At 42.9% G+C, this 21985-nt stretch overlaps 1 protein-coding gene across 3 annotated transcripts in view; it reads left to right on the top strand.

Annotated features, from left to right (window-relative positions):
• MXI1 (MAX interactor 1, dimerization protein) overlaps nucleotides 1-19705 on the top strand; it is a 90128-nt gene extending 70423 nt beyond the window's left edge. For all 3 annotated transcript variants that reach the window (XM_034775922.1, XM_034775924.1, XM_034775923.1), the window contains 3 exons: nucleotides 14187-14301; nucleotides 15454-15625; nucleotides 17782-19705. In XM_034775922.1, coding sequence (XP_034631813.1) covers nucleotides 14187-14301; nucleotides 15454-15625; nucleotides 17782-17945 — 451 coding nt within the window. In that variant the 3' untranslated portion in view covers nucleotides 17946-19705. The remainder of the gene's footprint in view (nucleotides 1-14186; nucleotides 14302-15453; nucleotides 15626-17781) is intronic.
• The last annotated feature ends 2280 nt before the right edge of the window (nucleotides 19706-21985 follow it).

Raw genomic sequence — 21985 nt, 5'->3', positions numbered from 1 at the left:
CAGCCCTGGTGACCCCATTAAAACAGGGTTGCGACCCACTTTGTGGTCCCGACCCACAGTTTGAGAACCGCTGTTGTAAACAAACATTCCCAGCTGCCACATTTGTAGAGTTATTTTGATCAAACAAGTGTGATTTTTTTCATCCCCCATTTGAAGATGACCAAATATGGTTTCATAAAAGAAGGGGTAAATCTTGAGTCTCATATTAATGAGGATTAGCAACATCTTGGCTTTCAAAGTTGTTGATTTAGCTTTGTAATTTAGAGAATCGCACAACTTTTTTTTTCCCCCCTCATGTTTGTGTATATGACAGACATTGACTCTTAATACACAGTCATTATATAACTGTGATACTCTGCATATTCCTTACCTGTAATTTACAAAACAGGAAATATATTTGGAAATATAAATATACCCAAATAATTGGCTGATAGCATCCTTTATTCTTTCATCAGCAGTCACATATCTGTTATAGAGCAAGTCCTTGCTGCTTAAATTGATTTTAACAATCATATTATTTTAAAAGTCTGAAATAATGTTTGCGTTGTGTGTGCTTTGCTTCTGGCATGTGTAGTGTGTGTTTTCTGTATGTCTATGCACAAAACGCCAGGATCCATTTGATAATATTTTTAAGAAAATGAGACTCTAACTAGAAATAGTGTGTGTAAGAATACTGTGAGAATACAGGATGATAAGCTGAGAAGTGGTGTTGTGGGTTTTGTAGAAGATTTTGCAATGTTTGGGCTTTTTTAGTACGGCTGAGTAAGCATGCTCCGGAAAGTGACTAATAGCATTGATTTGTATCAGTTATGCTACGCACAGGTGCTGTTCGAGCCTCTCCACAGATCACCAATAATAATGTGTTTCAGTTTTGAGAGGCAACATGCCTCTTCCAGTCCTAGGCTCCTTTCAAAGAGACTGCTAGTTGTACCAAACTAGTGGCCTCTTCCTTGCCCAAATTGGCAGCCACCCCACAGAGCTCATCACCCAAGATTTTCAGAAGCAACTGGTGATTCTGGGTGCCTCCATTTTTGGGTCCCCAACTTGAGACACCTTAAAGGAGCCTGATTTGCAGAGGGCCGGGGCTCAGCACTATCTGAAAATCAGGTCTCTTTAAAGGATCTCCGATCAGGCACCCAAAATCGCTAGCTACTTCTGAAAATCTTGGCCACTATCACTTGGGATCTCATTGAGGCAGTAAAGTTGCATGTCCAGAGGTGACAGAATGGTTTGTTAATGAATGTCAGTTGTTCATCTTTGCTCAGATTTGGCAGCGTTCGATAGAATTGCACAGATGTCTTGCTGGGCAGTTGGTGGAGGAGAGGTGTAAATTCCTGCCGTTTGTGAGTGTTTGTCATGCTTTGCAACTAACAGCACTGGGTGCATCCTGAGGAGAGTGATTATAATGGGATTAGCAAGAATGAGGGTATAAAACAGAGTTAGCTATTTAAAGAGTACTCCTCTTTTTTTAACCTAAAGGCAGAATTTTATTAGTCTAATCTTGGCTTTGTAGTTAACGTGGTTAGCCTCCATATTGCCTTTTAATGCTTGCTTTGCAAGGTGGTTTGTTTTAAGGATAAAGACCTCTACAGCATGTAAAGCAGCCAAATGCCTGGATGTAACTGTATCATAGTTCCAGAACCTTGCTGGAAAATGTTTGTGTTATCAGAGGAGTGCATGACCAAGGATTAGTGCCACATTGTCTTGTCCAGGATTTACCAATATGAACCATACCAGCAGGAATTAGGCCTTGTTTTCAGGTCAGAAAAAGAAAGTGATGTAGTGAGCATTTAGAGCCAACCATCACTATAGGGTTTAGTATAATGTAATAGGCAGCTGAGCCTAAAAGGAATTTGGCATATAGCATCATGTATTGCACCACATCACAGTACAATAAAGTTCAGTTAATCAGAATCAGTGATTAAAACACGTGGCGGCTAACGGCCAAAATCATCATTAGTAGACCCTCAATATACAATTTTAGGAAAGCATTTAGCTTTGGTATTAATAGACTCCACTCCAGAATGTCCACTATAATGTGCTGTTTCTCTCCAAAGCCTTCCAGGGATGTCCAAATTCCACTGCATCCAAAGAGAAGAGGAAACACTCTGTGTGGACAGTGGGGAGAGAAACTGAACCCTACAGCTAGGCAAACATTTTCAGCAGAAGCTTTATTCAGCAAAAAATTTAAGATTTGGTGACCCTGAAACATTTCCAAAATTCATGCAAGTTTCACTGAATTTGGTTTAAAAAAAAAAAAAACTAAATGCAAATCAGAAAAAAAAAATCAGGTTTTTGGGAGGTTTTTTTATTCAAAACAATATTTTGCTTTAAAAATGTCCTTTGCTTTTTAATAAAATTAATCAAAAGGTTTTTCAATGGTCAAAACAAAATGTTTAGGCCCAAAACAAATTTTGTTTTCAATTTTTTTGAATGATCAGTGAACCAAAAAATCCATTATTCATACAGCTCTAACACAAAGCATTAACAATTTTATACTAGAACTGAATGGAAAAAAGTGCCTTTTTTTGTTTGTTTGTTTTGTTTGTTTGTCAAGTCACTAGCTACTTTGAGTCTTCTCCTTTCTAGATGCCCACTTGCACTGAGCTATTCACCTTCTGTTTGTGAAATGTGCAAAAATACCTGGCCTTCTTTAGTGAGTTGAAACTAAATTTAAGTTTTGCATCGTTGTCTCTAAAGAAAAATCAAGTACGGTAAAAAGCATTAGTGGTCATATTACTGCAAGTAGAGAGATTCATTCTGGGATAGGGCACCTCACTTTAGGATTGTCCTTTATTATTTATATCATTTTTGCCACATCTTGTGAGTTTATTATGAGTCTTGCAATTTTTTTGGTGTATTTTCTGCAAGCCTCAACTGCTGGAATCATGAGATTGCATGAGAATTTCAGCAAGTGTCAGATCTTCTTGGCTGTGAAGAAAAGCTTGAAATTATGTTACCAGGATCAGAATCCACAAGGCAAATAAAAATATCCCTAAATGTATTTGAAAACAGTCTCCTGTTCTTTAAGTTAATATCATGGCTTTTGGGTCCTGACTCAGTTTTTGAACAGTTGGGACTGGTAGTGCTGTTGTTCTATGCTAGAACTGAGAGGCCTCTACTAAGATCTAGGCACTGCATGCACACGTGGTAAGAGTCAGACCTACCTTGAAGAGTTTCCAGTCAAATAGACAGGACAGACGAAGTGTGGGATGGAAACAGAAATGCCAGGAGGGGAAGTGACTTGCCCAAATCACCCAGCAGGTCAGTGTAGAGCTGCAAATAGAAGCCAGGTTTCCTGACTCCTGTCCACTGGACTGTGCTGCTCCTCGCCCTGGTGCTGTCTCCTGAGCGGAGCTAGGAGGAATGCAGCACAGGCTCAACCCAGAGAGCAAAGCAATCTTTGATCTCAGACATATGGGTGCCAGAGCCCTCTGGAGGAAGGTCGGCTTGGCACAGGACTATTGAGTTTGGTTTGGGGACTGTTTCTTTTGATTTACTATGAGGAGGACTGTTGGGCTGTCTGGGACAGGCTTAAGGGGCCTAACGAGACTGTTGCAGAAAACCCAGGCCCAGGGGCAGTGTGGGGAATTGCCTGGATAAACTTCCTGGACTTTTGTATCCTACTCAAGTCTGCCCTGGGGTTTGTCTTGGACCCTGAAAAGCATGGTCACATAAGTATAAAAACATGTGATACCAGACTAGGGTTGCTAACCCTCCAGGATTGTCCTGGAGTCTCCAGGAATTAAAGACTAATCTTTAATTAAAGATTATGTCATGAGACGAAACCTCCAGAATACATCCAACCAAAATTGGCAACCCTATACCGGACAGATCTTTTTGTTGAGGAAAGACCTGCATGAGCTATTTTAAAGGGACCTAAAGATAGAGAACAAACCTGGATGTATGGTTTGTAACTGCTATTGGTGTGTTTTATTCTATTTCATCTTTTATTTTGTTGTTAATTGAAAACAAAACACACAGCAAGAATATTTATGTTGTCTGTTCTTGAATCTATCAACTCCCAAGGACTTGTAGATCTTCCCAGACTCAAGTCACTGAGATGGTTATCTCTGCAAAGATTGGAGGGCAATAGAAACTGTTTGATTATACACACAATTTGGCTGGCCCGATCATGACCCCTTCCCAGCCACTTTGGGGCTATGTGGGACTCCTTCTGGTACTGAAGTTGAGACCAGGGGCAGAGTTTCTGCTTCAGGTGCCAAATCCTGAAAGAAGCCCTGCTGGACCAAATGTCAAAAGTTTCTGAATTGTCTCTCTGGGGTTTGAATAGTAGGGGTTTGTATTAGGTGCTGTTCTCTTCTATAGTAGTTGAATGGACTTTCCTTTTTCCTGGAGGAAACTGATTCTGTTTTTTGAAACTGTTATGTATCTGGCATTTTAAAAATTCTGTATCAGCTGTGGAATTAAGGAAACTCAACAGCTATGAAATTGGCCCTTGTATTGACAGCTTCTATCTTACTGATCTCAGTGATCTGTAGAATAGCCCCATGTGTTTACAATGGATAGAATGTACATTGTTTCCTAAAATGTACTAATATATTGTTATTACTGTTGGTATTTCGGTAATATCTGGAAGTCCTAACTGAACTCAGGGATCTGTACAAATAGAAATCTCCCTGGTAGGCTTAATGTTACTTCTAAAAAATAAGAGGAAAGTCACAAGGCCTGACTTTCATAGACTGGCAACTTCTTTTGCACTTAGTTTTACTCTGTCCCTGATATGCAGTTACAGTCAGGGACATACTCATCTACATTGATTATTTGTGCATGCAAATGAGGTCTGGTTAAGATCAGGCTGAAAATTTGGCCCATGGAGCTGCTTTATTTGTGTCGGGTTTAGTTTTTGTTTTTGTACAACAACAAAAAGCTTTTATAAAACATAAGACCAGCAGATATATAGATATCTATATATAGATATATAACAATTTGCATACCCTCCTGAGGAGTTTGCAACCCAAGCACCTAGCACCACTGTTCATAATGCATGGGAACCAGCAAGTGAAACTGACTCGAAACGGAAGTGAAATTGACTAAGTCTTCCTTGTCCCTGTTTGAGTGAAACACGGAAGATAAACAGTCATTGTGAATAGTGAGAAATAAATGAGGGGTTTTTAAAATCTTTTCTTTTGGTTTAAAAGATCTAGTAACACAGGTGAGGAATTTTTTGTTTTGTTTTAAGTATATCCTTTTGAACCAGAGTCTCTCTTTTAAAAATATATATCCAGTGTAGGGTAACGTGCCAGCGGCCATCATGTGGAATTGTGTGTGTGGAGTTATTGAAAATTGGCTGTACGCCATGGCAGCTTTACTGTGCATGGCTCAAGGGCTTGGAGCAATTACATAACACTCTGCAGCAAAGAAAATACAGGCCCCAGCACTTGACTGCCTTCAATTTCTGATTTAGTTACTTGGCAAAATCTTAGATTTCTTCTTTCTTCTGCTAAAGGATGAATCGTCCAATAAAGAGGAGCTCTGAAACTGCACCAGCCAATAGGTGTTAGGTTGTTGGGGCTATAGGGGGAGGGATCGTTCTCTTTTGGGTCAGAGGCAAGAGTATAGGAAAAACATTGTCATGTGATGGCTATAAAAGATAAGTAGGCATATGACCTGTGAATTGTTTACAGAAAGAAACTCGATTTTTCCCCCGTCCCCAGTTTATGCATCTGCTTCTCGGTACTTCTTCCCGAAATCATTGTCTCCTGATGAATTATTGATACAAGGTCCCTTCCATTTTGCTGGAATTGTTTTCTTTAAACAGTGATCTCTCTCTTGAATTTTTTAAACAAGCTTGTTAACTGTGAAATCCAAGCAAAGTTGCTGGTTTCAAATTTCAGGGTTAAATTAGACCCAACTCGTTGATAAGAGAGGGATAAAATTAATTTTTCATTTCCACATGAGATCATCCTCCTCTTTTTTTAAAAGGAGCAAGCTCCGGATTCAACCTCAAAAGGACTTAAGCGTGTGCTTAATGTGAAGAATGAACTAAACTGTTTCGTTGAAGTAGCGTGTTAGGGATCTGGTAATTGGCTTTTTCATTTATCCCTGTTGTCTAATTCTTATCAAAAGAAAACCCAGTCCAATCCAATTTGGAAATACTTTGCTTTCTAGAAAATTACTCCTTTGCTGGCCCCTTTCCTTCCATGAGTGAGATGTGGTTTTTCCATGGAGGTTTGCCTGTAGCCTATTCCAGGTCTCTCTGTTTATTACAGGAGTTCAGGCCCTAGTTTAGCAAAGCACAGACGCAAATGCTTAACTTAAAGCATGAGTAGTCCCATTGACGTCAATGATACTGCCTGCAGACTTAGAGTTAAGCATGTGCTTAAGAGCTTTTGCAGGATCAGGGCCTTAATGGAGGAGAATTTTATTCTATCCATTTCAGTCCGTTCCCCCTACCCCCCATCCACCGGTAATGAAAAGGGAAAATGAGCACAAGTAAAGGCGGGTGTATCTACAGTAAGTGCCTGACCTGGCACCAAAAAAATACAAGGGGAGTCTTTTTGTTGACTTCAGTGGGAGTTGAATCAGGCTCAACTCCAGGAGCCCATCACAGGGATATAGATGCCTGATATAACAGGTTGCCTCGCTTGTCCGTATCACATCTGCACCGACACTCTGGTTTTGATGGAACTGTCCACGTGTACCAGTGCATTCTGGGGTTTCTGAAGCACCTGCCCTCGTAGTGTCCAGTAGCTTTCAGGGTGATTTCCAAATGGGAGGCATGGAGTTAGATGTAGCTGACCTGCTGCATCTGCAGCACTTACGGCTTCCAGGCCATGCCAGGAGGAAGCTATTACCATCTGCGTCAGAGCCCCACTGAAGACCTCATGTAAAAAGTCCAAGCCTGGCTCTTGTGGGTGGAGTTGTACAGGGGTTGCAAGTAAAAGATTTTCTTGCAGCCCATTTTTGACTAGCTTAGACCAGGCTGAAAGCTGGGTCAGCAGGTTCCAAGGTGAAATTCAGGGGCAAGCCTGATGTGTCCTCCACCTGCCCCATCCCTGCCCAGTGTCTGCCATGACTAGTCCATTTGAAATGTTCTCTTCTGGCTCCCGCGGAGGGAAGTCTCATTTTCCCTTGCAGTGGATGCTGCCATTGTGTTTACCCCTGTAAGGGCAGGGTCATGGGCCATGTCTCAGCAGACTTGTAGCCCACCCATGGGGAGGAAGGATTGTTCTCTAGTGCCCACATGCTTTTCTGTCTGCGTGCACAGAGCTGGGGCAGGGTGGAGGTGAGTAACAGGAGCATTTCCGATCCTGGCTGCCTGCTCTCTGGGTATAGGGTGGAGTGGGGAGTGCTCTTGTGTTTGGCCCTCAGTCTCCCATGTTTTTGTGTGGGACAAACTGGTCTCACTGGTCTTCCCTGAGGGGCTTTTTGCAGAGTGCCAGCTGTCGAGTTCTATCCCCCACCCTCGGGGTATCAGCAAATACACCCATCCCCTGAAACCTGGAGACTTGTGCCCCCAAATCTCTCTCCCACACTGCGGTTTGGGTCAGGGGAGGAGGGAGGAATGGCAGAGCGGTTCTTGTGGCAGGACTTGGACGCATATTGTACAGCAGGATGACTGACGCTATGAAGCAAACACATAAATATATGCTTCCCACTAGAGCTTTATATAATCAGAGACAGTGATGTCATTGGTAACTGCAAAGAGCAGGCTCTGAAATTACAGCCCTCAGCAGACGGGTGAACGCTCTCTTAGCGTCTGGAGGGAGTCGCTTAGAATGTGGGCTGACTTGTCCGCAAAGCAGGGGGTAGCGGGTTACCCTGAGGATTTAGAGCTTGGAGAGGAGGGGGTGAAATACCAATCCAAATGCAATCAGCCTTGAGGGTGAAACTCTCCCTGCCTTTGTGAAAGCCACTTAATGAGGGGGGAAGGAATGGGACTACGTGCGCATGCACACCGCTACCCCTGTATTGCAGCCCCTCGGTGGTTAATACTCCCCCCAGTAGGCTGCAGTAACATATATGCAGGGCTTTGGAACTTTACTGGATTTGTTCCTTGGCCCCTCCTCCTCCTCCTCTCCAGAAATATCTGCACCGGATAGTTTGGGGCGATTGCGTATCTCCCCACTAGCGGGGGGGGGGGAGTCCTTTCTGTGCCAGCCCCTCCACAGCTGGGGTGAATTTCACTCTTAATGAGTCTGAGAAAGGCACTATCCTCTGACTCTGGCATTCCTACTCCAGCAGCACATCCCAGCCCAGGGCTGCAGCCTGACAGGCCAGGCTCTTGTTACTTGAGCCCCAGCTATTCCATTATTCACTTTCTTTGCACGTAACAGTTGCACAAGAGGACTACAATGGGCCAGCTTCGACCCTGATCTAGTCGGGTGCAGCTCCTCTGAATGCAGCAACAGTAGAGTGTGTTGAATTTAGTGGAGTTGGACTGTCTTCTGCCAGGGCTGAATTTGACCCAACATACCCAAAAGGAAAAGCTAAGACAAGCAGCCCCCCTCTGGGCTGTAGCTCTAACCAGCCAGCGTTTCTAGCCTGCCAAGTAAGTGGCAATGTTGCCCTGTGCTTTTTCTGGGCCAAGCAAAGGAGCATGTGGGGCACCAAGTTCCTCAGCCCTCCGTTCTCCCAGCACTCAGCTCCTGCTTCCCAGGAGTCGTGGGTTTTGTGTCTTCAGCCAGACAAATCCAAACCACCCGTTGGCTGTCGCTGTGTGAGACAAGCCATTGCACCCTGTGGGCCTCCCCGTGTGCCCCAGAATAGACCGGAATGAAGGGGAGAGGGCCAGCTGGTTAAGGAAGAGTAGAAAGCCCCCTCCCTTACATACTCATGCATTCATCCTGGCACAGAGTCAGGGCTTTGGCATGTCTATTACCACGTCTCATGCTCAGAGAGCAGAAACCTCTGTGGTAGCCCTGTTTTCTCAAGCATCTTTCCTTCCTAGGGACGGGGAGTGACTATGAAGATCCTGCCCCCACTTCTCCACTTTTACCTGTCACTCCTACAACGAGTGCACATGTGCTCAGATCTACTTTGAAACTGGCAGTCCCTGAACGCTGATTCATCTCCATCTTCTAATGCCCTAAGGAGTCCCTCTGACTGTAAATTAATTCTCCCTTTATAAAATATAATGCTTCTAGACTTGTTTTTTCCAGTTATTAGCATGATCCAGTGTGGAAAGTCGTATGGCTTTCTTGTGTGAAGTTTGGGCAGTGCTGGTATTTTCGCTAAGTGCCAGGGAGCCCAAAGCTATGTTAAAACCACCTTACAATAAAGCACCAGGTAGATTAAGGGGAAGGAGACGCATAACTTTGTCTAGACTATGGGATTATAACTGCAAGGGAAAACTCCAGGACTTTTTGGTAAGGGACTGTAGATTGGATAGTTACACCTGTAAATTCTGTTTGACAAGGAATTTTAGCTCAGCTAGTCAGTTTCCTGCTTTGATAAAAATTGGGCTTTGATAGAAGTTGATTTCTGTGTGACATTTAGCCTCCCATCAATGAATCAGAGCGCTTTCACGTTTTGTGGCTTAATTAACATCCGTGATCAGCTTGACTTCAGCCCACAGAAGCCAAAAATACTCAACAGGTTACACACCTGCCAACATTTGAAAGCTGAAATGCAAGATATTTGGGGAGAAAAAACAGACACATCCTTTAAACACCATTAAAATGTGTTGGGCTAGGAGAGGTGGGCTAAAGTGGGAGAAGTGGTGAATACTTGGTTAAAAAAGTGGGAACAATTGGCCTGTTGAGTCTAAGGGCTTGTCTACATGGGGCAGCTGCACAGTGTAACTTAAATTAGTTTTTAAGTTGATTTAGGCCTTGTCCACATGCACAAACTGCAGTGCTAGTATATAATGCAACCCACTCATTGATACAGCAATATAGGTATTTAGGTGCTTTACACCAAGATTACTGTTCCCATAGGAAAGAGGGGAATAAACTATGCTGATATTAGCAATTTTTTACCAGTATAAACGCATCTATACTAGGAGTTGTACTGGTTTAACTTTCAGTTCTACTGTACAAAACCTGTGTGTCGACCAAGCCAGAGTTAAATTGAGCCAACCAATGTGTGGCTGCTCTTATGTTGATATAAGAGTTCAGTTAAACCTGTTCCTAACTGACTCAACTTAAACCAGAAGAAGCCAATTTTAAAAAGACCTATGAACCTTTTGCACCAGTTTGATTCTGTTGCTTTACATTCACACCCTCTACATTATCCAAGTGTAACTTTTTTCATGTGGACAGGTCCTCAGACTGCTTTGTCCCACATAAGACCTTGTAAAGGTCTCCAAACAGCAGCTGCTTTTATTTGTGTTCCACCTTTCGTGGGCAGAAAGAAATTAAAAAGTTGGCATCTCAGTGTCCATGGCTTTGAGATTTTTTACATTGCTTAATTTTGTGTAATTCTAACAGCCATGGTATTCGTGCCAAGGCCTGTTTGAGAGCTCCTGAAATTCACTGGTAATTGAGAAGCCAAACATTTAATATCCTCTTCCCAACCATCAGGGGTCTCTGGTACTGGGGCAGTTGCCTGGCACATGTTCTAAGTTTGTGTGTCTACACTCTTCACTGGTTCCTAGCACAGTTCTACAGTGTTTTCCTAGGTTCATCCTGGCAAAAAAAAAAAAAAAGTGTGTGTGGGGGGTTAGAGTGTGTGTGGGGGGTTAGAACATGAACTTCCCCAGGCATGGTAAAGAACGATGCATAGCACAGAGTTTGTGTGGCAATCTGGACAGGTCCACCTGTGCATACTAAGCCGTGGTGGGTAAACCATCTAGAATTATCCTTGTTCTGGAACAGCGACCTCAGGTTTCTGTTAGGAATGGAACTGGAGGTGGTAGCAGTTAGTGTTACGTCAGTTTTGATAACTCCACATACAGTCCCCACCAAGATTGGGGTCCATTTGTGCTAGGCTCTGTACGGAGACATAGGGAGAAAGAGGCTGGATATAAACTGCAAAGGTTTTCCTGCATAGCTACGTCAGCACACCCTTCCCCCCCTCCCCCCCCCCCCCCCCCACGTAGATGCAGCTTATACCAACAAAGGAGTCATTTTGTTGGTATAGCTTATGTCGTTTGCGGAGGTGGTTTACCTATAATGGCAAAATAACTCCTTTTGCTGGTATAATCTGTATCTCCATGAGGGGCCTTCATTGGTATAGGTGTACTGAAAGGCCTTTGACATGTAGACCAGCCCATACTCCCTGCCCAGAAGAGCTTACAGTCTAAATAGATAAAGATGAGTAAAGGATGGGAGAAAGGAAGTAGTATTATCCCTGTGGGAAACCACAGAGAAACCTGTCTTCATTGCCTTGTTAGCTTAAGGTCTATCTTGAGTGTTGCCCCTAACCTGATTCCCATCCACACACGCACATCTCTCATTGGTGCTTTAACCTCAACCTGGCTGGCCCTTTGGGGGGATGGATTGAAGCTCAGGTGCTGCTGATGTTGGAGCTAGTACTGCAGTGGGGACATGGCTATTAGGTGCTGCTAATGCAAACGCTCTGCAGCTCCAGGGCCATTTTGTAGTGGGCTCATTCTCAGTTGAACTAGGCTCACTCGAGAGGAGTTAATTCAATTGTAGATAACTCAAGCTAACACTACAGTGAAGACAAGGAGGAATCAACTTCATCTCCCCTGAGTCCCAGTCCAGTGCCTTAGTTACAAAAAGAACAGGCGTACTTGTGGCACCTTAGAGACTAACAAATTTATTTGAGCATAAGCTTTCGTGGGCTACAGCCCACTTCATCGGATGCATAGAATGGAACATATAGTAAGGAGATATATATATACACATACAGAGAACATGAAAAGGTGTTACAAAGCCACCCTCCCTTTCTGGTGCAGTGGTGAAATGCTATGAGAGAGTCCATTCTGAGCATTTCCAGCTGTAACAGGAAGTGGCAGTGGTTGACAACTCCTGAGAAGCTGGTATCTTGCAAAATGTCCAGCCCAGTTTTGTGGACTCATAAACAATAGGCTAGTTTGCAGGAGCTTCATGTCAGAATTCAGACTTTTGGATGCCAAACTAAACCAAAGTCCATTTCCCAACCTGTTCATGTCAGGATCCTGGACAAAGGTAAGCAGGACTAGTGGCAGGAGTTCAGAAGCCGGGGGTCAGGGCCCGGCTTGTAGTCAAGAGTTAAGCTGAGGGTCAGGAATCAGGCTGAGGGATCAGTACCAGGTATCAGGGTCAGTGTTGGCATTCCAGGGGTCAGTCGGGAGTCCGGATACAATTTGGAGCCGAGGTCAGTACTGGGAGCTCAGAGGCAGAGAAGCAGGGCAGTCATGGTAGCTATCTGGGGATCCACATTGTTGCCTGAACACTTCCTGGTACACCCCATAGACTTATGTAAGGGATTGCTACTGTCAGTCAGTTTAGCTTGAGGCGGAACTTCCTGTGGTGGTACAACCTCTGTGGGTCACTGGAAACAGGTGAAGTTACAGATTGGTGGCAGTGTGAGCTGCCTGTAGGCCCAGGTTCAAGCCCCGCCAATCCTTACATTGCAGGTTTGCCCACCGTTGGGTCGAAACGTCCTTGTAATGTGATTAGCAGAGCACCTGTTGCTGACCATGCCCAGAGCTGTTTATCTACACGAAATGGCTGTCAACTGAAATTGGTTTTCCCAAGTAGTGAAAGCTCTTAGTCAGCGATAAGGATTAAATGCCAGCGGGTTTCATTGTAGAAAAAGCTGAGTGGGAGGGTGACATTGACATGGTTTGGTTTTTTTATGTTTATGACACTTTTAAAACCAAATTTCTTAATAAATATTTCATTAAAAACACACTTTCCTCAGCCAAAGCCCAAATTTCAGCCCCGAGGCAGTTACTGCGGCTGAATTATAGACCTTTTGTAAGAGGTTTTTATAATGGAAACACTGACAAACCCATAACTATAGTGGTGCTAGTGGGTGCTGCTCTTGTACTGACAGTTCATCAGCTAAACCCCTGACCCTTCTACCCTTAATCATCCTTGCTTGTCAGTGACATAATTGCATGATTACAGACTCCTCTCCCCATCCCTTTCAAACTGCGAACAATAGTGAATTTCAAATACAAAATGTAAATGAACCGTCCAAACTAATTTGTTTTTCTTCATTCAGATGGACTGAATTTAGATTCCGTCCCTTTGTGTCTGAACAGGGCTGGTAAAGGCTTTCAAGAACCTTTTGCACTGGGATACCTTGAGTATAGACTGATCGTCTGATGTCATTGTGCTATTGATCGGGATTACAAATTCAGACATAAATCATTAATGTAGGGCCTGGAAAAAAATAACTTTACTGTTTTCCATAAATCTACTGTTAATTCCTAAATACATAATACAGAATGGGAGAAAACCGAACTAGTTTTACTGCAGTATCTGAGTGGGGTTATACTTTGAGATTGCTCTCTGAGCAGTTTCCCGTATTTAAAAAAACAAACAAAACTACAGTGTTCTGTAATAATGATCCAAAATAAAATAGTCACAGGAGTTCTGTACTGTTTGGGGTTGTTATTGTAGACTATAGTGCAAGGGGTGGAAGCAGAAATAGGCAAAGGGTCTCTGCTCCCAGAGAACCTGTATTGACAGCAAGATTCCAAACTCCGGGCTAGGAAATATGCAGCCCTGAGTTCTTTGCGGTCAGAATGCCCAAAGAGTGCAGATCTGACCCTTTAATGAGTGTGATGTGTAATTCAGTCACTTTGCAGTAAGGAGTTTGCTGCAGTCAGGCTTCCTTTTGCCTGATGTGGCTGGAAAAAGAGGAAGATGGGCAGTGAATGTTACAAAGCTTAATCTATAAAGTTAGGTTTTTTTCCTTAACCGGTAATGTGCTAGTGTGTAAACGCCATTCGATACTTGAAAGTGCCTTGATATAAAACTCTACACGGTGGAGTAGACCGCAAATAGCTGGCAGCTTGAAGTTATGTGAAACCAAGCAGACTACCGTTGCCTCGGTCCGTCTTTCCTCCCCAGAGTTCATCCAGCCGAGACAGGTTATCAGGTGTGAGCGCAAGGAAATAAACTGTTTGTCAGAGGTTAGCAATAGGGCTAATGTTGTTGAGTGACTAGTGTTTGCAGTGTAAACATTTAATGGCAGGGCATAAGCTATCTGAGGGAAACAGGGTGATGCGTGGAAAATCGAGCCTGCCTGGGGAGAAAAAGAGTTGGATTTTTGTCCTTTTATAAGGCTGCAGGTCCTAATCAGTGTCTCTCCCCCTCCAGACGTGCTCACCTACGCCTGTGCTTAGAACGTTTAAAGGTTCTGATACCACTAGGACCAGACTGCACCCGGCACACAACGCTTGGGCTGCTTAACAAAGCCAAAGCACACATCAAGGTAAGCACCGCTTTTCCCAGGCTTCCCAGATGCTTTCCATCTGGCCTGTTTCTAACTGCACCAATCACTCACCCGCTGTCCAGAGGTAAATCTGCTCTCACTGAGACTAATACCTCTCAAATGCATTGCTCCTTCGGTTACATCATTATTACAACATGGGTTGTTCAGAGGGTCCATAATAAACTTTGTTAACTCTGCACATGATTGATTAGGAGAGCAGGGAACCTGTTCTGTATTGTGATTGGGGGAAGACAGTAGCAGATCTTGCTCTTTTTTTAAAGTAGAAACACATCTAATGTGATTGAAGGGCTGCAGTTTGATGGAAAAATGTAACTTCTGTCACTCCAGTGCATTCCCCCTGCTGGCAAATCTGAATAGGCCTCTATAGTGAAACAGAGTTGACGTCTTATTGTTTCCATCGTCTTTCATCTGTGGTTCTGCCAGCTTCCCAAAGCCCTTCATAGATTGCTTCTGGCAAAGTAAAGTGTAAAAAGAAAATCCAGTCATGTAGAGATCAGGAATATACCTAAATCCTTTGTTGCAGCTCCGGGTTGGTAAGGGAGGGAGCCCTGCTTAAAGGAAAGTGTTAGCCTGAAATGACTCCCATCTTATGCAACGGGTTGGCCATCCGGAAACAAAGAACGTTAGCCTGGTAGATTTCCCAGCTGTGATCAAAAGAGTCTGTAGCAGGTTACATAAATTGCTATTTAAATGGAAAACTGCTTCTGAGAAATACCTACTAAACCAAGCAACAAGAAAGCCAAACATCCCAGGATAAATTTTTGTGTTACGAGTGATCATAACAAATACAGAATCTGTTTGATTAAGGGAATAGAGGCCCTCTGGTGGATGAACTCAGTGATGCAGCTTATTGGTTAATTACACGTTTATAAAGAACAATTTTTAAAAAAATCCTGTATTCATTCACCCCCAAAAAACCTCCTTGTACAAATGTGTAAGATCTAGCAAAGGTGTAAACCAACAAAGACACAAATAGACTTCATTTCTACTAGTGACTGAAGGGCAGTCTGGTCCGATACTTGTTTGAGCATAAATCCTTTCAGAACATGGGAAAATCTGAAGCAAAGTATATGGCTGTGCTGTAGAAAACAAGAATTAAAGTCATAATCAAGTCGTATTTTATCATGTCAGAAACTTGAGGAGGCCGAGAGGAGAAGCCAACACCAGCTTGAAAACCTGGAACGAGAACAAAGGTTCTTAAGGAGAAGGCTGGAACAACTGCAGGGTCCTCAGGAGATAGAACGAATACGAATGGACAGCATTGGCTCAACCATTTCCTCTGATCGCTCGGATTCAGAGCGAGGTAGGTGTTCTAACGCGTCCAGCTTAATTAAAATAGCTCAAACAGGAATTAATTAGGGAAGTCTTATGGCCTGTGTTATACAGGAGGTCAGATGAGATGACCAGGGTGGGTCCTTCTAACCTTAGAATCTGTGGATCTACAAAAAGGGATGCATCAAGATAAAGACTGACCTCTCCTGAAAATTTGAGAGAGTGGCGAATGATTCCTTCCTTCCATTGTGCTCTTCCTGTTACTTGCCTCTTCGCTTTGCCATTGAATGGGTCTCTGTATTTGCCCAGCAAAAGATGTGGGCTTTGTCATGTCATTCTGCCTCAGTTGTTAGTCAGTCTTGCTTAAGTTGAGGAAAGAGGTCGTGATTGTGGATTCAGGTGATTCTTGTGGCATTTGAACTTGACCGATGTATTTGAACAGTTGTCTAAAGTCAGAATGCAAAAGCTTCGTTTTAAAAATAATGATCCATGATCCCTAGTCAGTAACCAAACACATGCTTCAAAGTATAAACATGGATTGTGCGCCTCCTCTTTATAATGTAAAAAGAAGGCCTAGAAGGAAGTTTCAAAAATCAGGGTTCCATTTTCTGCTTGTTGCTGCTATTTCTAAGTTAAGGTCTTGTCTTATCATTTTATTGGACAATTCCTCTGAAGGATTTGCATATGAAGCAAGTGCTTTCTCCTCCCTACACTGAAGCGGGGTGGGGGGGTAAAGGGGGGAAGGAATTTTGAATCTTTCACAGAGATTTTTTTTCCTCCCAACTGTGTGTCAAGTGTTAGAGTTTATGGTTTTGTTAAAAACATATTTGTTTTACTCAGACACTTGCTATGTGGGGAGCATTGCGACGGCTCCTGCCCCAGCCATGGCTACCGCACCACTGTGATTTCTTCAGCTTTAGCTGCCCGCAGCTGAAGCCAGGGCTGGAAGCTGCGGGCAGCTGAAGCTGAAGAAATCAGGGAGGTCCGGTAAAATCACAGAATCCGTGACTGCCAGGACTTCCGTGCCTTAATCATAAAGAACCAACAAAGAGCACAGAGATTGCCCATCTAATTATTAGTGATCTGTGAGCTTCACTGTTTTACCAATATTTTTCATTTATTTTTTAGTGTCATTTTTAAGGTCTGGAAGTAAAATTTTCAAAAGCATTTCAGTGACTTGAGAGCCTCAGTCTTACTGACTTTGATGGCCCAAAGTCACCGAAGTGCTGTTCAACATGCTACCCTGTGTCCCTATAGAAACACACTACAGTGCCCTATATAGCTCTGTCTCCGCTATCACAACCGTAAGGTGTCCCCCAGCGCTGCTATTTGTCACTGTAGTCTCCCAAAAGACCCAGATCTGTGTCGCGCTAAAGCACTGTGCAAACACAGAAAGTGACAGCCCCTGACCTGGAAGAGCTTATCATCATCTTGGCATGTGAATTGCAGAGGACGTTGAAAGCAGTCCACTCTCATGGTGATAAAGTCAATCCAAGCTGGGGGGAATGCCCAGGCCCACAGAACCAGGTGGCAATGATGGCAAAGTAGCTAGACTTCACGCAGGGGGGCTGAACGCTGTGGTGCTGCTTAACACAGGTTCTTCCACTGCCCTGCAGAGCAGAGCCACTGACTAATGATGAATCCAAACTTTGCTGAGTTCTTCATCTTAAGAACATAAGAATGGCCATACTGGATCAGCAATGGTCCATCTCACCCAGTATCCTGTCTTCAGACAGTGGCCAGTACCAGATGCTTCAGAGGGAATGAACAGAACAGGGCAACTTATTGAGTGATCCATCCCCTGTCATCCAGTTCCAGCTTCTGGCCGTCAGAGGTTTAGGGACACCCAGAACATGGGGTTATGTCCCTGGCCATCTAGCTAATAGCCATTCATGGACCTATCCACCATGAACGTGTCTAATTCTTTTTTGAACCCAGTTCCTAGCTTGGAAGTTTGGGGTTGGCTGGCAGCAAAAAAGTTTAGTAATGCCTTTGAAACACATTGAGACAGCATCCTGCTTGCTGAAACAGGCACTCTGCCCCTCCCCCCCCTTTTGGAAATCATTGTGAATTATACTGTGTGGTGCTTATTTTATACCTGGAGTGTTGATCGTTTGTCAATTGTAGAGTTCCAAGCGTAGCTGCCTGCGATGACACTAACCTGCGTGTGTGTCGTTTTCTTTGCAGAGGAGATTGAAGTGGATGTTGAAAGCACAGAGTTCTCCCATGGAGAAGTGGACGATATCAGCACAACCAGCATCAGTGACATTGATGATCACAGCAGCTTGCAGAGTATTGGGAGTGACGAGGGTTATTCCAGCGCCAGCGTCAAACTCTCGTTCGCTTCCTAGAACAAAGTGAGACATCAATGCAGGGCGGATTATTCCACTGGAGTAATCTGAGTTCAGACTGGGTTCTAGATGCAGTATCCTCTTTTAGAAATGACACGTCAACAGCTAGACCCGAACAGACCTATATATATGTACCCCCTTGGGCAATAGGAGGCCTCCATAGGAACCCATGTATGTCCATTGGGTCATGTTGCAAAATCCTGGTTTTCCCCTAGCATAGTGAGACTGAACCCTGGTCCTCCTGAAGTCAGTGACAAAACTCCATTTGGCTCCAGTGAGACCTGGATTTGGCCCTTACATGATGAATTACTTTGCTTTGATTTTGTTTATTTGAAAGAGGATACTGGAGATTCATCTCTCTCTCTCTCTCTCTCTCTCTCTCAATTTGTCATGAGATCTGAGAAACGTCCAGTTTTTCTCAGACTGCATTCAGATAGAACAACTCGGTTTAGAGGCTTCTGGAACTTTCCTGGTCCTGAAATGACTCTGTCCTAATATTTGATCACCATCAGGCATTATAGTAACATAGCAGGAAGTCATAGCAGCTTGGCCATGAAGATGTATCACACAACCTATGAATAATAATAGGTGTTCAGTTCATGCCCAGAGAGAGAGGCAACAGTGAAGATTGTTCAGGAGAAATCACCATTCAGCTCAACGTTCTATTGGACATCATTTAAAGCAAGTACTTCTATCACACTGCTAGCACTAGGGTACTAAACTGTAATCCACCAGCACGTGGCGGGCTGCATTGTGGAGTCCAAACAGCAGTGCTCCCCTGGAGAGAGAGAGACAGAGACAGACACACACGCGCACACACACACTCTTGAGGACAGAAAGAAACCAGCGTGTGGAAAGTCATGCCCAGATACTGAGCCACTATGACCTTTTTTATTTAAAGATCTTTTGATAAACGTTTGTAAATGTGTTGGGAGTAAAAACACTCCAAATGTGACATGTCTTTTTAGAGCTTGTCCATATGAAATCTTCAATGTCTTTTATAATGGATTAACGCCACTGAAAAGGTATCTGTTTTGATGCAGCACTTGACCTGATGAAACACACAAATGCTCTTTGCCGTGCACAAAACAAACACGGTCTGTGCTGGCTTGGAAAGGTCAGGGTTACTGGGTTTTTTGGTTTCCCTTTTTTTTTTTTGGTCATTCCCCTTGCAAACTTTGAAGGCACCTGATCCCCTACAGTAGTCGCAATTCAATAGTTAACATAGTTAAGCTCAGCACTTGTCTCATCTTAATGTAACATTTGGCCTGCGCACATCCCAGTGCGTATCCGCTATCTCACCTGTGCAGGTGCTGTTGCTATTGAGAGCTATTGTATCGAATATTTTATAATTTTCTTGGAGGTGAGATTTCTAACCTGCACTTTGAGGGCTTTGCTTTCTTGTTTTCTTTTTTTTTTTTTTTTTAATGGTGAGAATTATTTTTTTGTTTTCCAAGTTAAAAACCTTCTTACAGAGACCTCACCAATGGCATTGTTTGAAATTTTGTATACCTTTAAGTAATTTAACTACCCCCGCATTACTAAGGAAAAAAATAAAAGGAAAAAATGCTTTATAAAATTCGTAACTTATTGCTGATTTGAATGGGTTGTTAATTTCAGTCCTGTTGATTTTATTTTATTGTTCTTAGGTAGGGCTGGGCCAAAAAAAAAAAAAAAAAGACAACCTTATTTAGCAGTGGAATTGTGTTTATATGTTAGAATATGGTCCCACATTAAAGTAGCACTTTAACACCATTAAACATTTCTGGATCTGAAATGAATTGTGTTCCTCAGTCTTGGTTGCTCATATGACTTTAGCATACACATGTTCTTTCTTGTGCCTGGAGGGGGAAAAAAGGTGTATTCCCCTTTAATCCCATGATAAGATCCTGAATCATTCTAATGTAGATTTTTGTCTAATTTCTGTAAATTGCATGTGTTTGAACATTCCTGTGTTACCAAATCCCCCCTGTGATATGATGTCATACAGTATGAGAGACACAATCCCTTCTTCATGGAGTGGGGGAATAATTTTTCCATGCTTTGATGGCTGTCGTCAGCAGTGATACAAACCGGCCAGTTAATGGAGTTATTCCTTTAGCTGAATTGGTTGGGGCTTCTTTGTTTTATTTTCAGGCTGCATATCATGGAATTGATCATTGATAACAATTCTAGAACCTGTATGTAGGCAGCTATGGATTGTTACATGTATTTATCAGCTTAAGTCAATGGGGCTACACACATTAGTAAGAAGAAATCAAGTGAGTAAAGATTGAAGGATCACTTGTGAACTGATAATCATTGACTGAGCCCCCACAACTACCAATTTTTGCCCATACTAGAATGATCAACAGCTGGAATTTATATCTGACACTGTTCAAACGAGCTCTGATAGCCACCATTTTGTGGCAGTCTCACTGCAGCAATGAAATGGTGGAAAAGAACAGAGGCTGATCTTCGGTTACTGTCGAAGGAATCTTGTGGTGTTCAGCTTCTCTAGAGATGAGTCCCACCATTCACGATCACTAGGGAACTCCAGCCATCCTGGACAACCTCACCTTCTGGTTCTTCCTCTTTGGCTGTATATTTTTTGGATCAAAAAGTACACGTGGATGACGGTAAAAAGGTTGCTTGGCAAAAAAAAATCACATTTGAGAAATATAAAAGTTAGAGAACTTTAAAAAAAATTAAAATAGATAAAGGAAGAAAATCAGTGTTGGGCAATCCTGGAAGAGCAGGGCTATCCCAGAATGTGTTTTTGGAACCAATTTTTCTGAAAGGCTTTCCAGTAAAGCCACCCATTTGTATGCCCTTTGGGAGCACTTTGATATTGGCAGTCATCTTCAGGAGTGCAGTCAAGGGTCTTGAAATGTCTGGAAATTTCAATTCCAAATACTGCAGCTGGAAGGGAGGGAAATGTAATCCACTTGGTACCTTCCATCAATGCTGTCTTAAGTGACCAACCCAATGGATCGGCAACTATCAGTGTCCTAGTAGCAAGAGCCTTTCAAGGACAAATACAATTATCCTACAAACCTTTATAGTAGTAGTTAATGACAAAAGTTGGCTGCTTATTGGTGATTGGGTCCCTTGTAGGGATTTCATTGTATCCGTTTCTTTCACACCTCTGGACATTAGTAGAAGATCTGCTATGTGAGAGAAATGTTTCCACAGCTGCTTTGTGATGTTGGTTCAATCCCTTTTTCATTGCTTTAATACTATATTGTTAGCACTAGCTTTTCTTTATAGGTTCTTCTAAAAACTAAACTAACGTTAGTTCTTTTGTTTTGTTGTTGTTCTAGCCTTTGGCATCGGAATGTTCAAGACAGCAAATTGGCCCAGAGAAGCCACCATAAATGATCAGATCATCATAGCTAATTGGCCTATACTATATAAATCCGATTTGGTGACGGTCCCTTCTGGTTATAAAACATAAAAATCAAATTAATTGTCCCCTTTGTGATAAGCCAGAATAGTCCAATGTTTTGGATCTGCTTATAGATCACCATCAGCCTTAAAAAAAAAATCAGTTGCTGTTAACTTCCCTTCTGTCTTTTCAGAGTCAGCAGCTTGAGATGTAGATCCAAGGAAGCATGACTGATCTTGTTTTCCCCAGGAATTGAAATTAGGGGGGTGTTTGAATGTGTGGGGGGGGGGGAGAGGTCAGAGATGATGAGGCATGAGTCCATGAGGGTGAAGCTGGGCTGTATGGTACCATAGTAAAAACTGACAATTGTTTCATTACCATTTTATTAGATTTAACTCATGGTTTTTAAATCATCATACAAATTAAAGTTGGCTACTCAAGCCTTCTATGAAGCACTACATCTACATCCTTCTTGGTTCCTTGTTACAATTTTGCACAACTCTATTAATGAACTTGTTGAATGCAGTGCGTTCATCTTTGGTGGCTTCTCGAGTGTCCGGTACTTCCAGTCCTTCAATTGATATGCTCATTAGTTCATTCACATGATCAGGCAGAAGGTGACTTCTTTCAGAACACAAAATTCTATTCAATAATGAAAAAGAACACTCAACTG

Source organism: Trachemys scripta, chromosome 7 (assembly GCF_013100865.1).
Source record: "Trachemys scripta elegans isolate TJP31775 chromosome 7, CAS_Tse_1.0, whole genome shotgun sequence".
Classification (NCBI taxonomy): Eukaryota; Metazoa; Chordata; order Testudines; family Emydidae; genus Trachemys; species Trachemys scripta.
The sequence above is the reverse complement of the archived record's forward strand: the minus strand, read 5'-3'. Positions and strand labels throughout refer to the sequence as shown.